This window comes from Mustela putorius, unplaced genomic scaffold (assembly GCF_011764305.1).
Source record: "Mustela putorius furo isolate JIRA1106 unplaced genomic scaffold, ASM1176430v1.1 tig00000174_pilon_pilon_pilon, whole genome shotgun sequence".
Classification (NCBI taxonomy): Eukaryota; Metazoa; Chordata; class Mammalia; order Carnivora; family Mustelidae; genus Mustela; species Mustela putorius.
Window position 1 is genome coordinate 43,202,734 of NW_025421304.1, and position 15,077 is coordinate 43,217,810.

The window sequence follows — 15,077 nt, forward strand, 5'->3', positions numbered from 1 at the left end:
ACCAAGGGGGGGCTTTTATGGGAGCTCATCGATTGGGGGCTGCGGGAGTTATCAGGCTCAGCAGGGAAGGCAAATATGCCCTTTGGGCTGGAATTGGGTTCAGGGCCCAGCTCGAGGGGCCCCCAGCTGCTGGCACAGTAGACCGAGGAGCTGGGGCCCACACGTGTGCCCGCTGGCCTGGGTGTGCCTAGTAGGGCACGCTGCACTCTAATTATTGGCTGCAGTTAGAAAAGCAATTATTGCCATAATTAATGAAGGGATGAGAGGTTTTGAAGGCCCAGGAGAAAACTGAGGTGTCTGCCCCCATTAAAGCCAGCCTGGGTGTGGGGGTGACCTTGGGCACGTGTCCCCCACTTGGGCCTCAGTTTCCCTCCCAGCCACAGGGCAGGGTGGGGAGGTGGGTGAATCATCACTCAGGGACCGCGGGGCCTGATCAGGTGCTTTCTGTCTGCAGACGCTAACCCCCCATCCCGACCATCACCACTGCCCCCCACGCCCCCAGGAGGCCCCCAGGAGATGGAGGGGCAGGAGCCAGACACGAGGCTGGAGGAGGAGTCCGGTGTCTCTTGGAGTGGGCCAGGTAAAGCACACCCGCAGTCGGTCGGGGTCTGGTGGCCCAGCCTTCTGAAAATCTGGGGAGACTGCTGTCCTGGCAGCTTGTGGGGGACACGCCCCACCTCCTGTCTGAGGAGGCCAGTGGGCAAGCCTCTGAGCCAGGGTCGGGGCCCATTCCAAAGTCCAGCCCGCCCATGGGGCTGGGCACCACGCCGTGCCTACAAGTCCTGGGGGCTCCCAGGAGGCGTCCCCCCTGGGCTGGGAAAGAAGAGCAGCGGGGAAGGGCAGGAGAGACGTTGCAGGGGTGCGTCTGGAGGGCCATCCCCGCTGGGCTGGGGGTCCAGGTCTGTGCGGGTGGCTGCAGCCCCATGGCAGACCAGCGTTGGCCCCACCTGCCCGGTGCTGGAGCCCGGGACGTGGCTTTGAGGGGAGTTTCCTGCCCCCCTTCGGCCCGATCACCAGTTTGCAGCCAAAATTCTGACCAGAGGTGTCCTCCGCGCCTGTGCCTTCACGGATAACGGAGAACCTGGGCACGGCAGGTGTGCCTGTTCTTTGTAATCCTGAGGAACATGGGGTGGCGTCGGGGGTATTTCTAGGGTTGCGTCTCCAGGCACAGGCATGGCTTCTCCTCAAGGGCTGGGGACCAAGGACAAGTGCAGGTGCGGGAAGCATTCATTGAGCGCCTGCTGTGTACCAGATGGCCGGGAGCAGGCGGGCCCGGGACTGTGCATGTGGCTGTGGTGCGGGTGAGGCTCGGGGTGGTGGCAGGGGGCACACAGGCAGGGCCTTGCTGCGGGGTCAGGGGGGGCACGGCCAGGGCCCAGAGGCTGCCCATTTACTCTCCTGAGGGCCACAGATGGCCACAACCAGGACAGGGACCCCACGTCACTGGGAAAGTGAGTCCACTCTCAGCCCTTCCCCCCCTGGCTGGGCTGTGGTGTTGCCTCGGGGCCGCACGTCCTGGGTAAGACAGCGCTGGGGACCCCGCTGCCCCCCCCCAGCGTAGCAGGCGTGCTGCCCTTCGCAGACTGGGCGTCATGTCCCCCAGCTGTGACCCTGCCATCTTGGGGTCCCGTTGGTGGCAGGGGGCACCCAGGTGTCCTGGCAGATAGGTGGCGGCCACGTGTCCTGTCTCCACCAAGGCGCCGCTGGTCCGAGGGTGGGGGACGCAGGGCCCTGTGTCCTTGAGGCCCTCGGGGCCTGGTCAGGCACTGCTAAGCCATGTGCCTACCTGCTGGGTGCTTGGGTCTGCCCTGGGGCCTTTCCGCACACAGGATGGTGCCACGAGCCCTGGGTGAGGACCCTGTGGTCCGACCGCGGTCCTTGCCTCAGTGTCCCCAGCTGTGGACGAGGTAACACGGCGGCCCCCACAGAAGGCAGGTCACTGCTGCCCCGGCCGTGACCCTTCACATTCTACTCTTTATCAGGGAACTTCGTGTTTCAGTGCAGGGAGCAGGGACCACCCCTGTGCCTGCGGGGCCCTGACAGGCCGCTGGGCAAGCCATAGGCTGCGGCCACAGCCGCCGGGGAGAGCGTCCATGGGGGGAACAGCACCAGGCAGCCCCCACACCAGCCTCTGGGGTGGGCCCAGCATGACAGAGAGACTTATCCAAGGTCACCCAGCAGGGAGGTGGCCCAGTGGGGTGCTGACCCGGCTCCAGGGTGCAGGCCTGACTCCGGAGGGGGCTGTGCCACGTCAGCGCCGGCTTCCGTCGCCGCCCCAGTGGGCCTCACCCACCCTTCGGTGTTAGAATCCTCACCCCCACTTTATAGATGGGCCATGGAGGCCCTGAGAGGCCGAGGACTGAACCCAGGGCTGGGGTTGGCCCTGGGGTGGCTGTGGTTTAGGGCTGGGGTGCACCCTGTGGGGCCAGGGGGCTCTCTGTCAGCCTCCGCAGATAGGAGTATCTGCACAGTGGGCAGCGATGGGCCGATAAGCCGCCAGTGGCCAACCGCCGTGGGGCCTGCCCCCTATCAGAGCCCAGGCAGGCCCACTTATCGCCGCCAGGGAAGCCAGAGAGGCCCGCCGAGTCCTTATCTCTGCGGGGCTGCCCGTGCCAGCGACGGGGCAGCAGGGCCTGTCCAGGCCGGCGTCCCTGAGGGCACTGCCCAGCCCAGTGACCCGCCGCGGCCGAGGAGCGTGCCGCTGTGGCCTTTGCCCACAAGCCCTGCCCCCCCGTTCCCCTTTCTGACCTCTGAGCCCCTCTGCCAGTCCTGGGCGAGCCTCCCTCCCTCCCTGTGTCACTGAGTCTGTCTGGCTTCTGGCTGGCAGCCGCTTCAGTGTCCCCAGATGTGGGAAAAGGTGCTGGACCCACCCCCGGGCTCGGGGACCGGGCTCTGGAGGCCCGCCTGGGGGACACCAGCTCCCGTTCTCTGGGATGAAGGATCTAGCTTGGACCCCGGTGCACCATGCGCTGCCTGGCTTTGGGGGAGTGACGGGGCCCCAGTCCTCCGCTGCCCACCCAGCGTGCAGGAGGCGGGCCCTGGTCATGGCACAGAGCCCCGGGCTCACCACGCACCCGGCACTTCACCCAGTGCTCACCCCCACCTCTGCTGTCTGGATGCCATCCACTGACCAGGGCTCATGGGGCTCTAGGGGATCCCCTTTGCCCCGGGGGACCTACCACCCAGGGAGGCCCAGGGGAGGGTGACTGAGCCCAGCAGAGAGAGGGCATCAGGGCCTCTGTGTCCCCAGCCTAGCACGCACGTGCAAGGTAGCTGCCGTTCCGGGGGTCGAGGCCTAGAGCAGATGACCACGAGCACCCCCAGGGCTCCCCAGGCACCAGGCAGGAGAGCGGCCTCCCCGAAGGGCCTTGACACCCCCCAGCGCAGGGGCGGCCCCAGGGGAGCCGGAGCGTCTTCAACACTGGAGTGCGGGGCCCACAGTCTCCTAGGCCCATTCCTGCCCCCTCCTGATGCCTGCTGACCCCAGAGCTCCAAAAGCAGCCTGGGGGCAAGGGGGGGTGCTCGGGGGGGTGTCTTCGTGTGAAGGAGCTGTGAGCTCCGTGGGCGGCTGGCGGCTTAGGTTCTGAGCATCCCTGGTCCCATGGGAGCCGCTCCGTGTAGCCGCCCTGAGAGGCAGGAGCAGGCCCCCCGGGCACACCTGGCCAGGACTGGGTCCAGCTTTGCTGAGCGACTGTGGGCTGTTTGCCTGACCTCTCGGGACTTCCGTTTCCTCATCTCTGCACTGGGGCTGGGGAGATCCAAGAGTGGTGGCCTCCCCGGGGGCCTGTAGAGCGGTCATCCCCACGGTGGGCAGAGGGCCAGCCACAGCGGTCTCCGCCCGCCTGGGCAGCCCGCAGTCCTCTGCAAAGTGTCGGTGGGGTCTGTGGGGAGAAGCCACTGCCGGGCCAGAAAGGCACTGTGGCCCCCAGGCAGAGAGAGGCTGCCCTCCGCGGTGTGGGCTCATCCCCTGATGCTCTCCCCTGCCCTGGGCACGAGAAGCCTCCACTGCCCCTCGAGTCGGTGGGGCCAGGCGGGAGTGGAGACCCAGCTCTGAGCCAGCACTGTCACCTCTGTCCTCGGAGGTGCGGGACAGCAGCCCACAACGGGCAGGTGACAGCCAGGACAGAGCCCACCCCAGGGGTTCCATGAATACCCTCTTGGCCTCGTGGGTTGGTGTGCAGGGACGTGTCCCCCGTGCGGTGAGCTCGAACCACGCCAGCGAGTCGGCCACGGGGTGCGTGGGGAAAGGAGATGCTGGCGAGCGGGGAGACCCCCACATGGGCCTCCCGGGGTGAGAAGGTAACAAGTGGAGAGTCTGAAGGCTCCGGGGTGCAGCCGAGGCCCGGGCCTGAGCAGGGTGCAGGGGAGAGGGGGAGCCTGGTCCCTGGGCTGCAGAGGAGGGTTACAACCCGCGATGGGGAAGGCCCCCCGTGGGGCTCGGGAAAAGGGGGACGCTGGGCTGGCGGCTTGGAGGGAAAGATGGGAGCCGGGGGGGCGGGGGGCTCAGTGTTTTTATCTCCGAAATGACCTTGTCCGCTGGAGGGGCTGGCTGCTTAAAATTCTGATAGGCAAATGTCTGAGAGCTGAAATCTGCAGTCCCCAAAGCATGTCTGGAGGGCAGCCGGCCAGGAGCTCTCTGCTGTGAGGGGTCGGCCCCTACTCCCTCCCCAGCCCTCCTGCTATCATCCCACCCCCCGTCTCCACATTTAACATCAAGGAAAAGCAGGTTGGGCCCACAGGCCAGCCCTGTTAGGACCGAGGGCCTCTAGGGTCCCATCTTGAGTATGGGTCCTGGTCCCCTCATCCACCTCCTGGCCCCCATTGGAGCCCCTGTCCCATGGCAGTTGGCGTGCCCCAGCCTGCCTGGCTGGGTCGTGAGGGAACCAGAGGAAGGGAACAGCTGTGGGGACCCTGGAGGGGCGGTCCAGGAGCGTCCTCTGCAACCAGCCTCGTGGAGTGGGGTCCCCTCCCCGCCGGCTTGCCTGGCACGGGGCAGGCGAGAACCTGCTCTCGATCTGCCGGTCTGGGAGCCAAGGTCCAGACACCCCGGCTGGGGCAGTGGGCGCCCGGCTGCTGAGTGCTAGGCTGTCCACAGGTGCCACCTGCCAGGTGGGGAGCAGGGAGGTGAACCTGGGAGGCCCCCAGTGGCTCCCCACCAGCTCTGGGGATATCAGGTGGCTGTGAAGAAGGAAGGGGTGGTCAGACTCACACTCGGTGGCCAGGCCTGGCTTTGTGATCAGAGCCCCAGGACTGGGGTCCCTTTGACCCACAACTGCCTTGGAACCAGGAACTCTTTCCTGGTGACCACTGCTTATAAAACAAAATCCGGCTGGCATCAGGGGTTACCTTTTTTGTCCGCATCTCAGGCCCTGGAGGCAGAGACGGGAAGGCTGGCCATGTCCTCATGGCACTGTAGGTCAGCAGAAACCTCCCCAGCCAAGGCCTAAAGGACCGACCAGAGTGGGGTGAGGGAGTCCAGACACGGAGCAGGCATGTGCAAAGGCCCTGAGGTTTGAGTACCCGGGTGTGGCTGGAGCATTAGGATGGACACTGATGGGTCAAGGTCTGGGCTCAGTGTAGGGACCATACATGGCTCTTCTGTCTTGGTTCTAAAATGAGGGACTGGAGGGTTTTAAGTGAGGTGTTTGGCTCTCTGCCATGCGGCAGATGAGTCAGAAGACTCCCCCAGAGCATGGTGCTGTGAGGGGCCGGAGGAGATGGCTGCCTCCTGTTCCAGCTGTGGAGCCTCACCCCCACCCTGGGGGTCCTGGGGAGCCTGCTGGAATCTTGGCCCCCAGGGTGAGAGCAAGGGCGTCAGGCTGCCTATCTGGGCCGTGCTCGGCTGACTAATCTCCTTGCCGGAGTTTCGAGGCAAACCTCAAGGTTTGTTATCGGGCAGCGGGCAGTCGGTCTGCGAGGCAGGACAGCCTGTCCTGATGGACAGCCCGGGAGATGGACCGATAGGGCCTGGCCGCGCGTTCCCTCCCACCGGCCCCGTGTGTGTGGGTGGGAAAAATCATTTCAGCTATTTTGCGTTATCGTGGGGCCTGGCACCGCGGCCCGATAGGCCTGTTTGTCTTAGATTAACAGATGGGGGAGGGGCAAGCGAGGGGGACGGCGGGTGGCAAGGGTCAGCCTGGGGTCAGCAGCTCCAGAGACCAGCCCCAGTGGCTGGGTCAGGAGCCACGTCTTCTGGGCGTCCCCGGGAAGGGAGTCCACGCTGCGTGGGCCCCGGGGGACGTGCGCCCCCAGACCCACGCCGCCGGCCCTCGACCCCTCCCGAGCCGAGCAGATGGAGGCTCCAGGAGATGGGGGCGGCCCGGGGCCAGGGTGCTGTGTGTCCCCTGTGGTCGGCCCACGTTTCTTCTGCACAGGTGCTTACTGAGCACCTGCTGGGGGCCCCAGGGGTGGTCCCTCCGTCCCTCGGGGTGTGTTGTGGGGCCGCAGGCCGCGGAGCCCAGAGAGCGTGGTTCCCGCGGCCCAGGAGTCGGAAGAGAAGGAGCTCGCTGACTCGCTCCGCAAACACGCGGAGGTTCGATGCTGCCTGGGGCCGGCAGCCTCCCAGCGCCCGGGGAGCCGATGTCCGAGTCCGGGAGACAGAGACCACGTAATACGGGAGCAACGCAGTCATGTGTCCGAGGAACAGAGGGGGTTGACGTCTCACCGAGCCCACACAGTGCCCAGCCCACGAGAGGGAGGGGCACCGCTGCCCCGGGCAGAGGGCACAGGGGAGGGGAGAGCCCCCTGCAGCCAGGGTATGTGCAGGGGTGAGGTGGGAGGAGGCAGGCTCAGAGCAAGGGGGCTGCCTCGCATACATGGTTGTCTTGGAAACAGAGTTCAGCCGTCAGCCGCTTCTGCCAGCCCAGGCCCCTGGGGGCACACTGACCATGGGACCCTCGGCCTGCGTCCACCACCACAGCTCAGGGCTGCCCACCTCTGTGAGCAGGGCCTACAGGGGGGCCCCTGGGCCAGGGCCGAGGGGCTATGCGTGAGCCCGTGGCCTGTCCTCCATGACTGGCCTGGACCCCATGGAAGCCCACTCTTGCACTACCCAGCGGGCACGGGGGGCCAGGCCACGCACCGCACCCTAGAAAGGCCATGTGCAGAGGCGCATCTGTGGTAAGACCAGTCTGTCCCTCTCTGGTGGGGACTCTTGAGGCACAGAGCTGGCTGTGGCTTCCCCCATGGCTGGGCTGCTGACCCCTTGACCCCGGGCAGCCCCTCATGGCGATTAGTGGCTCTTTACCACACCCAGATGGGCCCTTGGCTGGTTCTGTCTTCCATTTGCATCCCCAGCAGACATGTGGGCCGCAGGTCCCCCAGGGCCCGGCTCCTGTGAGGGGAGCAGGTGTTCACAAGACCCGGAGACCACCGTCCTGCCGGCGCAGCTCGTCCCGTTGGCTCACTGGTCGGTGCCTCTGTCCGTGGTGCACCTGCCGTGTAGTAGACACTCCGGGGACATGGCCTGGACAGACAGCCCGGCCACTGCCCTCCTGGGGCTACAGCCTGGGGCAGAGGCAGCAGTGAGGGGCTCGGACGCTGAGCCAGGGATGGAGGAGCGGGCGGGGGGCAGGGATGCGCACAGACTGCGCACGGCTCGGGGAGCAGGCTACAGACGCACTGGGTAACCCACCCCATAGAGCTCAGCCCAGCAAAAGCCCTGTGGGGGCACTGCAGGGAAGGAAGGGCTGGGGGCAGGGCTCCCCCCTTGGGGTGCACGGGAGACCTGTGAGGAAGCCGGTGGAAGTTTGGCAGCAGATGCTGTGCTCCCTGTTTTACAGATGTGAAAACTGAGGCCCCCCCAGGGCCTCATTGGGCACTTGAGTGGGGACTGAGCCCACCCACGGCCCTGCCTCCTGGGGAGTGGCCCCCTCCCCAGCTGCAGGGGGCTCTCCCCTCTCCTGTGTCGCACACAGTCCCCAGGGGCTACCCCAGCCCCTCCCCAGGTGCAGACACTGCTTGGCGGAGGGCAGGTAGACAGAACAGTGGCCTGAGTCTTCGGCCACCCGACGGCGGGTGGGGGCCCAGGCCTGGCCGCCTGCCCTGTGCTGCCCGCTGACCTCACCGGCCTTCCGGGAGCGGCTATCTGTGGCCGGGGTGGCCTATCTCGGCCGCCGAGGCTAATCGAGCCCGGCTTCCTCCTCCGCCCTCCCGCCCGGCTTCCTGCCGAGGCCAGACCGCCCCCTGGCCCCAGGCTGTGTCTGAGCGGCTGCCTAACCCAGGCCAGCCCCTCCCAAATGTCAGTGACAGGTCGGGGTCTCCCTGTCCACGCCTGGGGGACCCCTTCCAGAACTCTCGTTCTCTGTCCTCCTAGGCCCAAACCCAGACTCTCCCCGGCCTGGCCATGTGGCCTGGGGCATGTCAGCTCAGCACGCTCAAGCCTGTGGCCTCCACGGGGAGTTGGCCACAGACACGCACCTAGGAGACACCCGGGATGACGGGACTGTTCCCGCCCAGCAGCCACCCTGGCTATCGCTCTCGCACAAACCAGCAGGGCTCCCTTCCCGGGACCAGCACTGGTCCCGTGTCTTGGTGGCCAGAAGGGGTCCCCTTGCCAGTGTTGTCTGCCTCCCCTGTCCCTCTCCTGTCCTCCCTGGCTGGCGGGGCCCCACAGGTGGCCTCCAGCTGTCCCCTCTCACTGGGCGCCTCAGGCCCACTGTGCCCTTCTGTGGGCTCAGCTGCTCCTCTGGGGTGGGGCAGGGCCTCGGAGCTGTCTGGAGGCAGGAGGAGGGTCAGGGATGGGCCTCGGCAGGGCGGGCAGCCAGAGGGCTGCAGGGCACAGCGGCCCCCCAGGTCCCGGTGTGGGCCCTCCCTGTGGCCGTGGCCGTGGCCGTGGCCGTGGCTGTGTGTCTGGGATGTGCCAGGGTCTCGTAGGATCTGCCCCAGCCCCAGAGAGTGGGCTTCTCGGTCACACCCACCTGACGGATGGAGAAACTGAGGCTTGGCGCGGTGCAGCGGCCGTCTCAGACCCAGGATGGGAACCGGGAGCACCCACAGCCCTCCTGCCCACCCCTCCGGCCGACACTTGTTCTGCCGAGACCCCCTCCCCTGCTGCCAGCGTGGGTCGCTCTTTATTTATTTATTTATTATTTCTCTATCTCTGTGCGTAACTTTTGATTTCCTCACCGTGTTTTTCCATTACGGGCGGCGGTGGACGCGGCCGATAAGATCGGTCCCTGGAGATGGGACAAAGGGGCCGCCACTGGCTCGAGGGCTGGTCATATCCTGCCCGAAAGGGCCGAGCTGGGCCTGAGATGCGGCGTGATGCTAGCGTGATGCTATCGCAGGGGCTTTTGTGTGTCGTTGCGGGGACCCCCCCCCCGCGGGCCCAGGACCCGCCTTTGCCCCCACAACAGAAGACTGCCGCCGCCCCCCCCCCCCGCCAGCCTGCTCAGCCCCGCTCCCCCGGGTCCCGGCCGTGGTCTTGGCAGGTGCTCGGGGGGCCGTGGTCTGCGCGGGGTCCGCAGGGCCTCGGCTTCCCGAACCTGGGTCTGCCCTCATCCGGCCCTCACAGCTGCCCCTGTGCACTGCCTGGACTCAGCCGTTCGGCTCCTGGGAATTCACCCCTGCAGAGTCCCTCCGCGTGGATGGGCATCGGTCTGTCCTGTGCTCCTGACAGGGCCACTTACTTCCTCACCCCGTTATTTACTTTGCTGACCTCTAAAATCTCTAGAAGAGGGGAAAACGATCCTAAGAGAAGCGAGGTCTGTAGGGACTTCTAATCGCTTGGCCGGCCTGTGTCTCTCCCTGCACACACTCGCCTGGGTCTTGCCACAGCAATAGCAGATCTGGGGCTAAACCCTGGAGGCCCCGCACCTGCCTACCGCCTGCCCCACTCCCTGGGCCTCCGCAGGGGCTGCAGAATTCCCAGTCCCCCCGGCCCAGAGCAGGAGCAGCCCCTCCCCCGATTCCCGGGACCTTGCTGGGTCTCCGAGGCCCGGGGCCACTGCCCTGACAGATGAGCGAGGGGTGAGGGTTGGAGGGGGAGCGAGCCTGCTCCGATGGCTGAGATGCCCCGCGGTGGGCTCCACCCAGACGGCACAGGGCACCTGATTTGGGGTCCGGGGAAAGCCTGAGGGTTCCTGAGCAGAGGAGAGGGGGGAAGGAGCTGGGTCTCGTGCAGGCAGAGGGCAAGAGCTTCTGTCTACGCCCAGCACGCTCTTCCCCTGCCGGCCCGGCCCTGCTCTTGACCTGCTCCCTACCCGTCCGGGGGCATGAAGGCAGAGCCCTGGACGCGGTTGGACCCCCGGGCTTGAACTCTCACCCGCCCCCCCACTGTGTGGCCAGGTCCTCCCTGACCTTGGTTTGGTCTGGGAAGGGGGAGAACCACCCCGATGGCAATGGCAGGGAAGGGGGAGGGGCGGGATGGAGGCCCCGGGCGGCTCAGCACCAGGAAAGCAGGTGTCTGCAGGTTCAGCACCCCGTGTAGGCCCAGGTCTCTCCGGGGGCCCTAGCCTCCCCCCGCCACCCCCGTGTGGGAGCGCCGCCTCTGTGGGTGGGCAGAGGAGAGACGCCAGGCTCAGAAGGGATCAGCAGGTGCCTGGGGACCACTGGCATTTCTGGAAGGATCTTTGCAAGCCCTAAGGGGCTCACTGGGCCCTAGGCGCTGGCAGTGTCCTGTTCTCCATGACGTCAGGTGACCTCGTGCCCGTGGCTGCCCCCCACCCTAGGTGAAGGCGGGTACCTGCCAAGCTGGGGTCACTACCCAGGGTCACCCCTCCACCCTCGCGACCACTCGGCGTCTGCCCAGACCCTTCCATTTACAGAGCGAAGACTGTGCCTGGACCCCTGGCCACACCCCAGCCCAGACAGGGAGCAGCAGGGTGGGCTGGCCAGGCCAGAGGCCAGGAGGTGGTGAGTTGGAGGCCGGATGGGAAGGAAGGGCCCTCAGTGCGTCGGCCCCTGGAAAAACGGGGCAGGGGCCAGAAGGCCGATAGGAGCCAGAGAGGCTGTTTGCACAGGAGACATTTTCTTTCCCTTATCACACATCCTGCTTCCAGCCTGCCGCCGGGACAAGGCAGGGCCGGGGAGGGCCACGGACCCCCACCCCAGCTCCCAAGCCTCAGGGTCTCCCAGGAGCGGATGGGACTCCCTCTCCCCACTTCACAGCTGGGAAGACTGAGGCCCCTAGACCCACGGCAGTTGGCTTTTCAAGAAGGCTAGAGGGACCATGGGCTCTCACACTCAGAGGTGCCAGGAAGGCAGTGTTCTTGGGCTCCGTGGGGCTGTGAGGGGAGCCTGGCAGCATCATGGGCCTGGCACGTAGACCTCCAAGGGGTCTCGGGCCCCACCTCTCACCCCCTGTCTCCTCCTGCCAGGTGAGCTGTTCTTGGCTTTTTCCGGGGGGTCTAGTGTCTGAGAGCACAACCCCACCCCCAGGAAGCTCTGGGTTGGGGATTCAGAGGGGCTGATCAGAGTTGAAGGCCGCCCCCGCCACAACCTGCTCCCCAGACCTGACTTTTAGCTGCCCACAGGGTCCCTTCCAGCGACCTATGTCCTGGTCCCCATGGCTCTGCCCCCAGACCCACAAACGCCCCCTGCCCTCAGGGCTGCTGCCCCCCAAGCGGTGAAGGGCCTCCACGAGCCCCACCCCCACTGCTGGCGATTCCCAGGAGGCCCCAGCTCCGCCATTAGCTGGGGCCAGGGTTCAGCCCGATAAAGATGGGCTGTTGTTCTGTGTCAAAAAAATCAATAATTTCCAGTGATGTTCCAGCGATAGGAAGAGAAGTTCCCAGGCACCAGCTGGTGGGTGGGGCGGGGCGGGGGGGGGGCGGGGAGCACAGAGCCAGGGCCGCGGCTCCTGTTCTAACCCCTGCCGGCCTGTGGTGCAGTCACACAGTGGTCCAAGGGCAGCTCCCCATGACCCAGGCCCAGCCCTGCCCCTCCTGGCCTGCCCCCCCACACCCCGTGCTACTCCTTGTAGAAGGGTGCCCCCCCAGCACAGGCAGGGGTGTGGGGAGGGAAGTCCCGGGGTCACGCGTGTGCCCAGGCTCATGGCTGGTCGGCTGCTCTGGGTGTCCAGCATTGGCTCTGCCCCCCGGAGCCCTCCTCCAGACACAGGTGCCCCCGGGTCCCAGGCACCGCCAGGGCCTGCAGGACACGGCCGTCAGTGACCCCGGCCTGAAGAACAGGCAGCCCATCGGAGAGGCTGAGTTCATGGACCGTGAGCGTCCAGCCCCCAGCACTGGGGACAGGGGTCTCAGGGTACCAGGAAGCAGGAGGCAGGGAGAGGCCAGCAGCCAGTGGCCTCGCCACCCCCTCCCCCACCGCCTGCGCGAGGGGACGGGCACACGGAGGTCCCAACCGGGGTGCCCAGAGCCATGCCCTGGGGTGGGCGCTGTGCCTGGCGCCCGCCGGCCTACAGCAGAGCCAGCCGCCCTGCCAGCCACCCCCCTGCAGCTGGTTTCCAGGAGTGTGGCCTGGCGGCTCCACCCAGGCTCAGGCCAGCCCGGTGGGATGGAGCACGGGCAGCAGCACCCGGCGGCAGGAGGGAGCTGAGAGCACGTGGCCCCACGCCCAGCGAGTGGGCACATTAGGCCGAGGCCCGTGTCCAGTGGACAGCGCACCTCGGGCAGGCTGCTGGGGGCTCCTGGCGGGTGGGCCGCGTCCCCATGGAGTGGCTCCCTGGGTCGCAGGGTCTGAGCTCTGAGACCCACCTGCTCTAGCCTAAGCCCAGCTACTTAGGAAGGAAGGTTCTGGGCGTGAAGCCCTTTGAACACCTCTTGTCCCAGAGAGCCCTTCCCTCTCTGGGGGCCTCACGCCGCAGGACAGTGAGCCTGCCTCGGCCACGGCACGGGGTTGGAAGTCCCAGATTGTGGGTGAATACGGTTTCTCAAAGTTGACAGCCGGTGGGCCTCGTTTTTATGTGTCCTCAGGTCACGGGGTCTGGGCCTCCCAGCGGAGCTCTGGGGGGTTGCCCGGGCCAGAGGCAGGGTGGAAACCCTCACCCCAGGTTCCTGAGAGGCAGGTGCTCAAGCCCTGAGACCTCAAGGGACTTGGCCCTTGAGCCGGTGACCGCATGTGTGTCTGTGTCCCCCTGTCCCCGCCATCTTGCTTCCTGGGGCGGCACCTGCCCCATGACTCCCTCTCTCGTGGCCACAGCAGGTGCCGTGGGCTCGCTGCCTGCGCGCACAACCTGGGCATTGGGATCCTGTCCTGCCCCTGCCGGCGATGGGCCAGATTCGTGGGGGTGAGGTTGTGCTGCTCGAGTAGGCGTCAGAACCGCCTGGGCTCTGGGACCGCAGACAATCCCGTTTTTGCCAAAAAGCTCTTCCAGCCACGTCCCTGCAACCCTTCAACCCCAGTATTCACAGAGGGGGGCCTGGGCCTGAGATGGGCCGGGCTCTGCCCACAGGGGCTGGGGCCCTGGTGATAGGGAGGGCTGGGATCAGGCTCTGCCCATTTTCTCCTGATGTGGCCTTCAGGTATGGCTTGGTCCAGGGGACATGCTGGCTAGCTGGGGGCCCAGGCTGTGTGGGCATACTTGTACTCCCGCTGCCCTGCGAGGTAGGAGGTAGCAGGACCTCCCCGGGCCTGTCGGCTCCCCGGTGGGAGTCCTGCCACTGCCCCAGGCCTGGGGAGGCCCATGGGAGAGGCAGCAGCAGCTCAGGCCTCCTTTGCAGGCACTGGCAGCCCCTCCCTGCCCCTGCACTTGGACCCACCAGCACACGGCCCCATGCCTTCCTCATGCCCAGTGCAAGGGACTCCCGCTCAGCCTGTCCCCAGGCCCCCTGCTCTGGCCTTGCTGCCCAGTCTGCACAGGAAGCAAAAACGGGTGCCGCCAGGGTGGGCTCAGCGGGTGAAGATATTCCCAAAAGCTGATGGGAACTTGCCGCCCCTCCAGCCGGACCCTGGGAAGGCGGCGTCCGCACAGACTCCGCACTCCCATCCCCACCGGCGGGCTCCCTGGCCACAGGCCTGCCCTTCCCAAACTTCAGGGGGCGCCCACCCACCTGGCTGGGTTCTCCGCGCACCTCAGGGTGACTGTCCAGGAGGTGGCCTCCGTTGGCTGTATCCATGTGACCGGGCTCTGCCCGCCATGTGTGGGTCCCAAATCTCCCTTCCGGCCAAGGCCGTTGGGACCCAGGGGCACAGCTGGAGGAAGTGGCCGCTGTGGCCGAGCGCCGAGGCCTCGGGGGGAGGAATGGGGTCCTGTGGTGCTGTATGTACCTGAGCCCGCAGGAAGCCCCCTTACCTCCAAGAGTGGGCTCTGGTGTGGTCTGTTCTAGGAGCGGGACGCCCCGTGCCCAGAGCGGTCGAGAGTCTGGCCAGCGTCCCGTGGGGACCGCCGTGGCCTGGCAGGACGCTCACCGGGCACCCGCCACGTGTCCCTGTCCTTCCTGCCCCTCCGGTGCGTCCCTCACCTTGCGCTGATCGGGGAGGCGGGGCTGTTCTCCCCATGGCCCTTGCAGCTGGGCCATGTGTGTCCTGGGACACAGGCCCAGGTTCAAGGCTTCCGGGGTGGCACAGACCCTGCGTCCTCCCCGACGGCTGGGCTCACAGGGATCCGTCGTGCACCCCCTCCTCTAGGCAGTGCAGTTCCAGAAGGACCGGCAGCCCTTAGACAGCAGTGGTCTCTCTCTGCCCTAGGACCTCGCCTGCCACCAAGCTCATGGTTCCCCAGTCAGGAGGACTATGTTGGGGGCAGGGAAAGTGCTGGACTCGACGGCCAGTGACCTTGGGCAAGTCATGCTACCCTCAGGGACACCAGGCTTGTACTGCTGGCCGGGACCAGTGCGGTCTGCACCTGCAGGGGGAGTGGCCAAGCGCGTGAGGGAAGGGTCTGCCTGGCCCCTCACTGTGGGACAGCCGGTGCCCCCCACGCCGCCCCCTCACCCCTGCTGGCCATGCTGTGCCCTCTGGCCGCGAGCGAGTGGCTCACCCTCTCTGGGCCTCACTTCCATGCTCATACAGGACATTTGGAAACACACACAGCCTCCTAGCCTTACCCACTCTGGGTGAGTGCCACGGAGGCTTCTAGAAGCCTGCAGGGTGGGGCTGGCTCGGCCTAGGGCTTTCTTCCTCCCCCCTCCCTCTTTTCCTCCCCCCCCCCTTTTTTCTGACTTTTATCAAAGGCA

At 66.5% G+C, this 15,077-nt stretch overlaps 1 protein-coding gene across 3 annotated transcripts in view; it reads left to right on the top strand.

The window, feature by feature from the left end:
- ZFPM1 (zinc finger protein, FOG family member 1) overlaps positions 1-15,077 on the top strand; it is a 64,346-nt gene that overhangs the window by 26,923 nt on the left and 22,346 nt on the right. For all 3 annotated transcript variants that reach the window (XM_045076418.1, XM_045076420.1, XM_045076419.1), the window contains exon 3: positions 455-580. In XM_045076418.1, the coding sequence (XP_044932353.1) occupies positions 455-580 (126 nt within the window). The remainder of the gene's footprint in view (positions 1-454; positions 581-15,077) is intronic.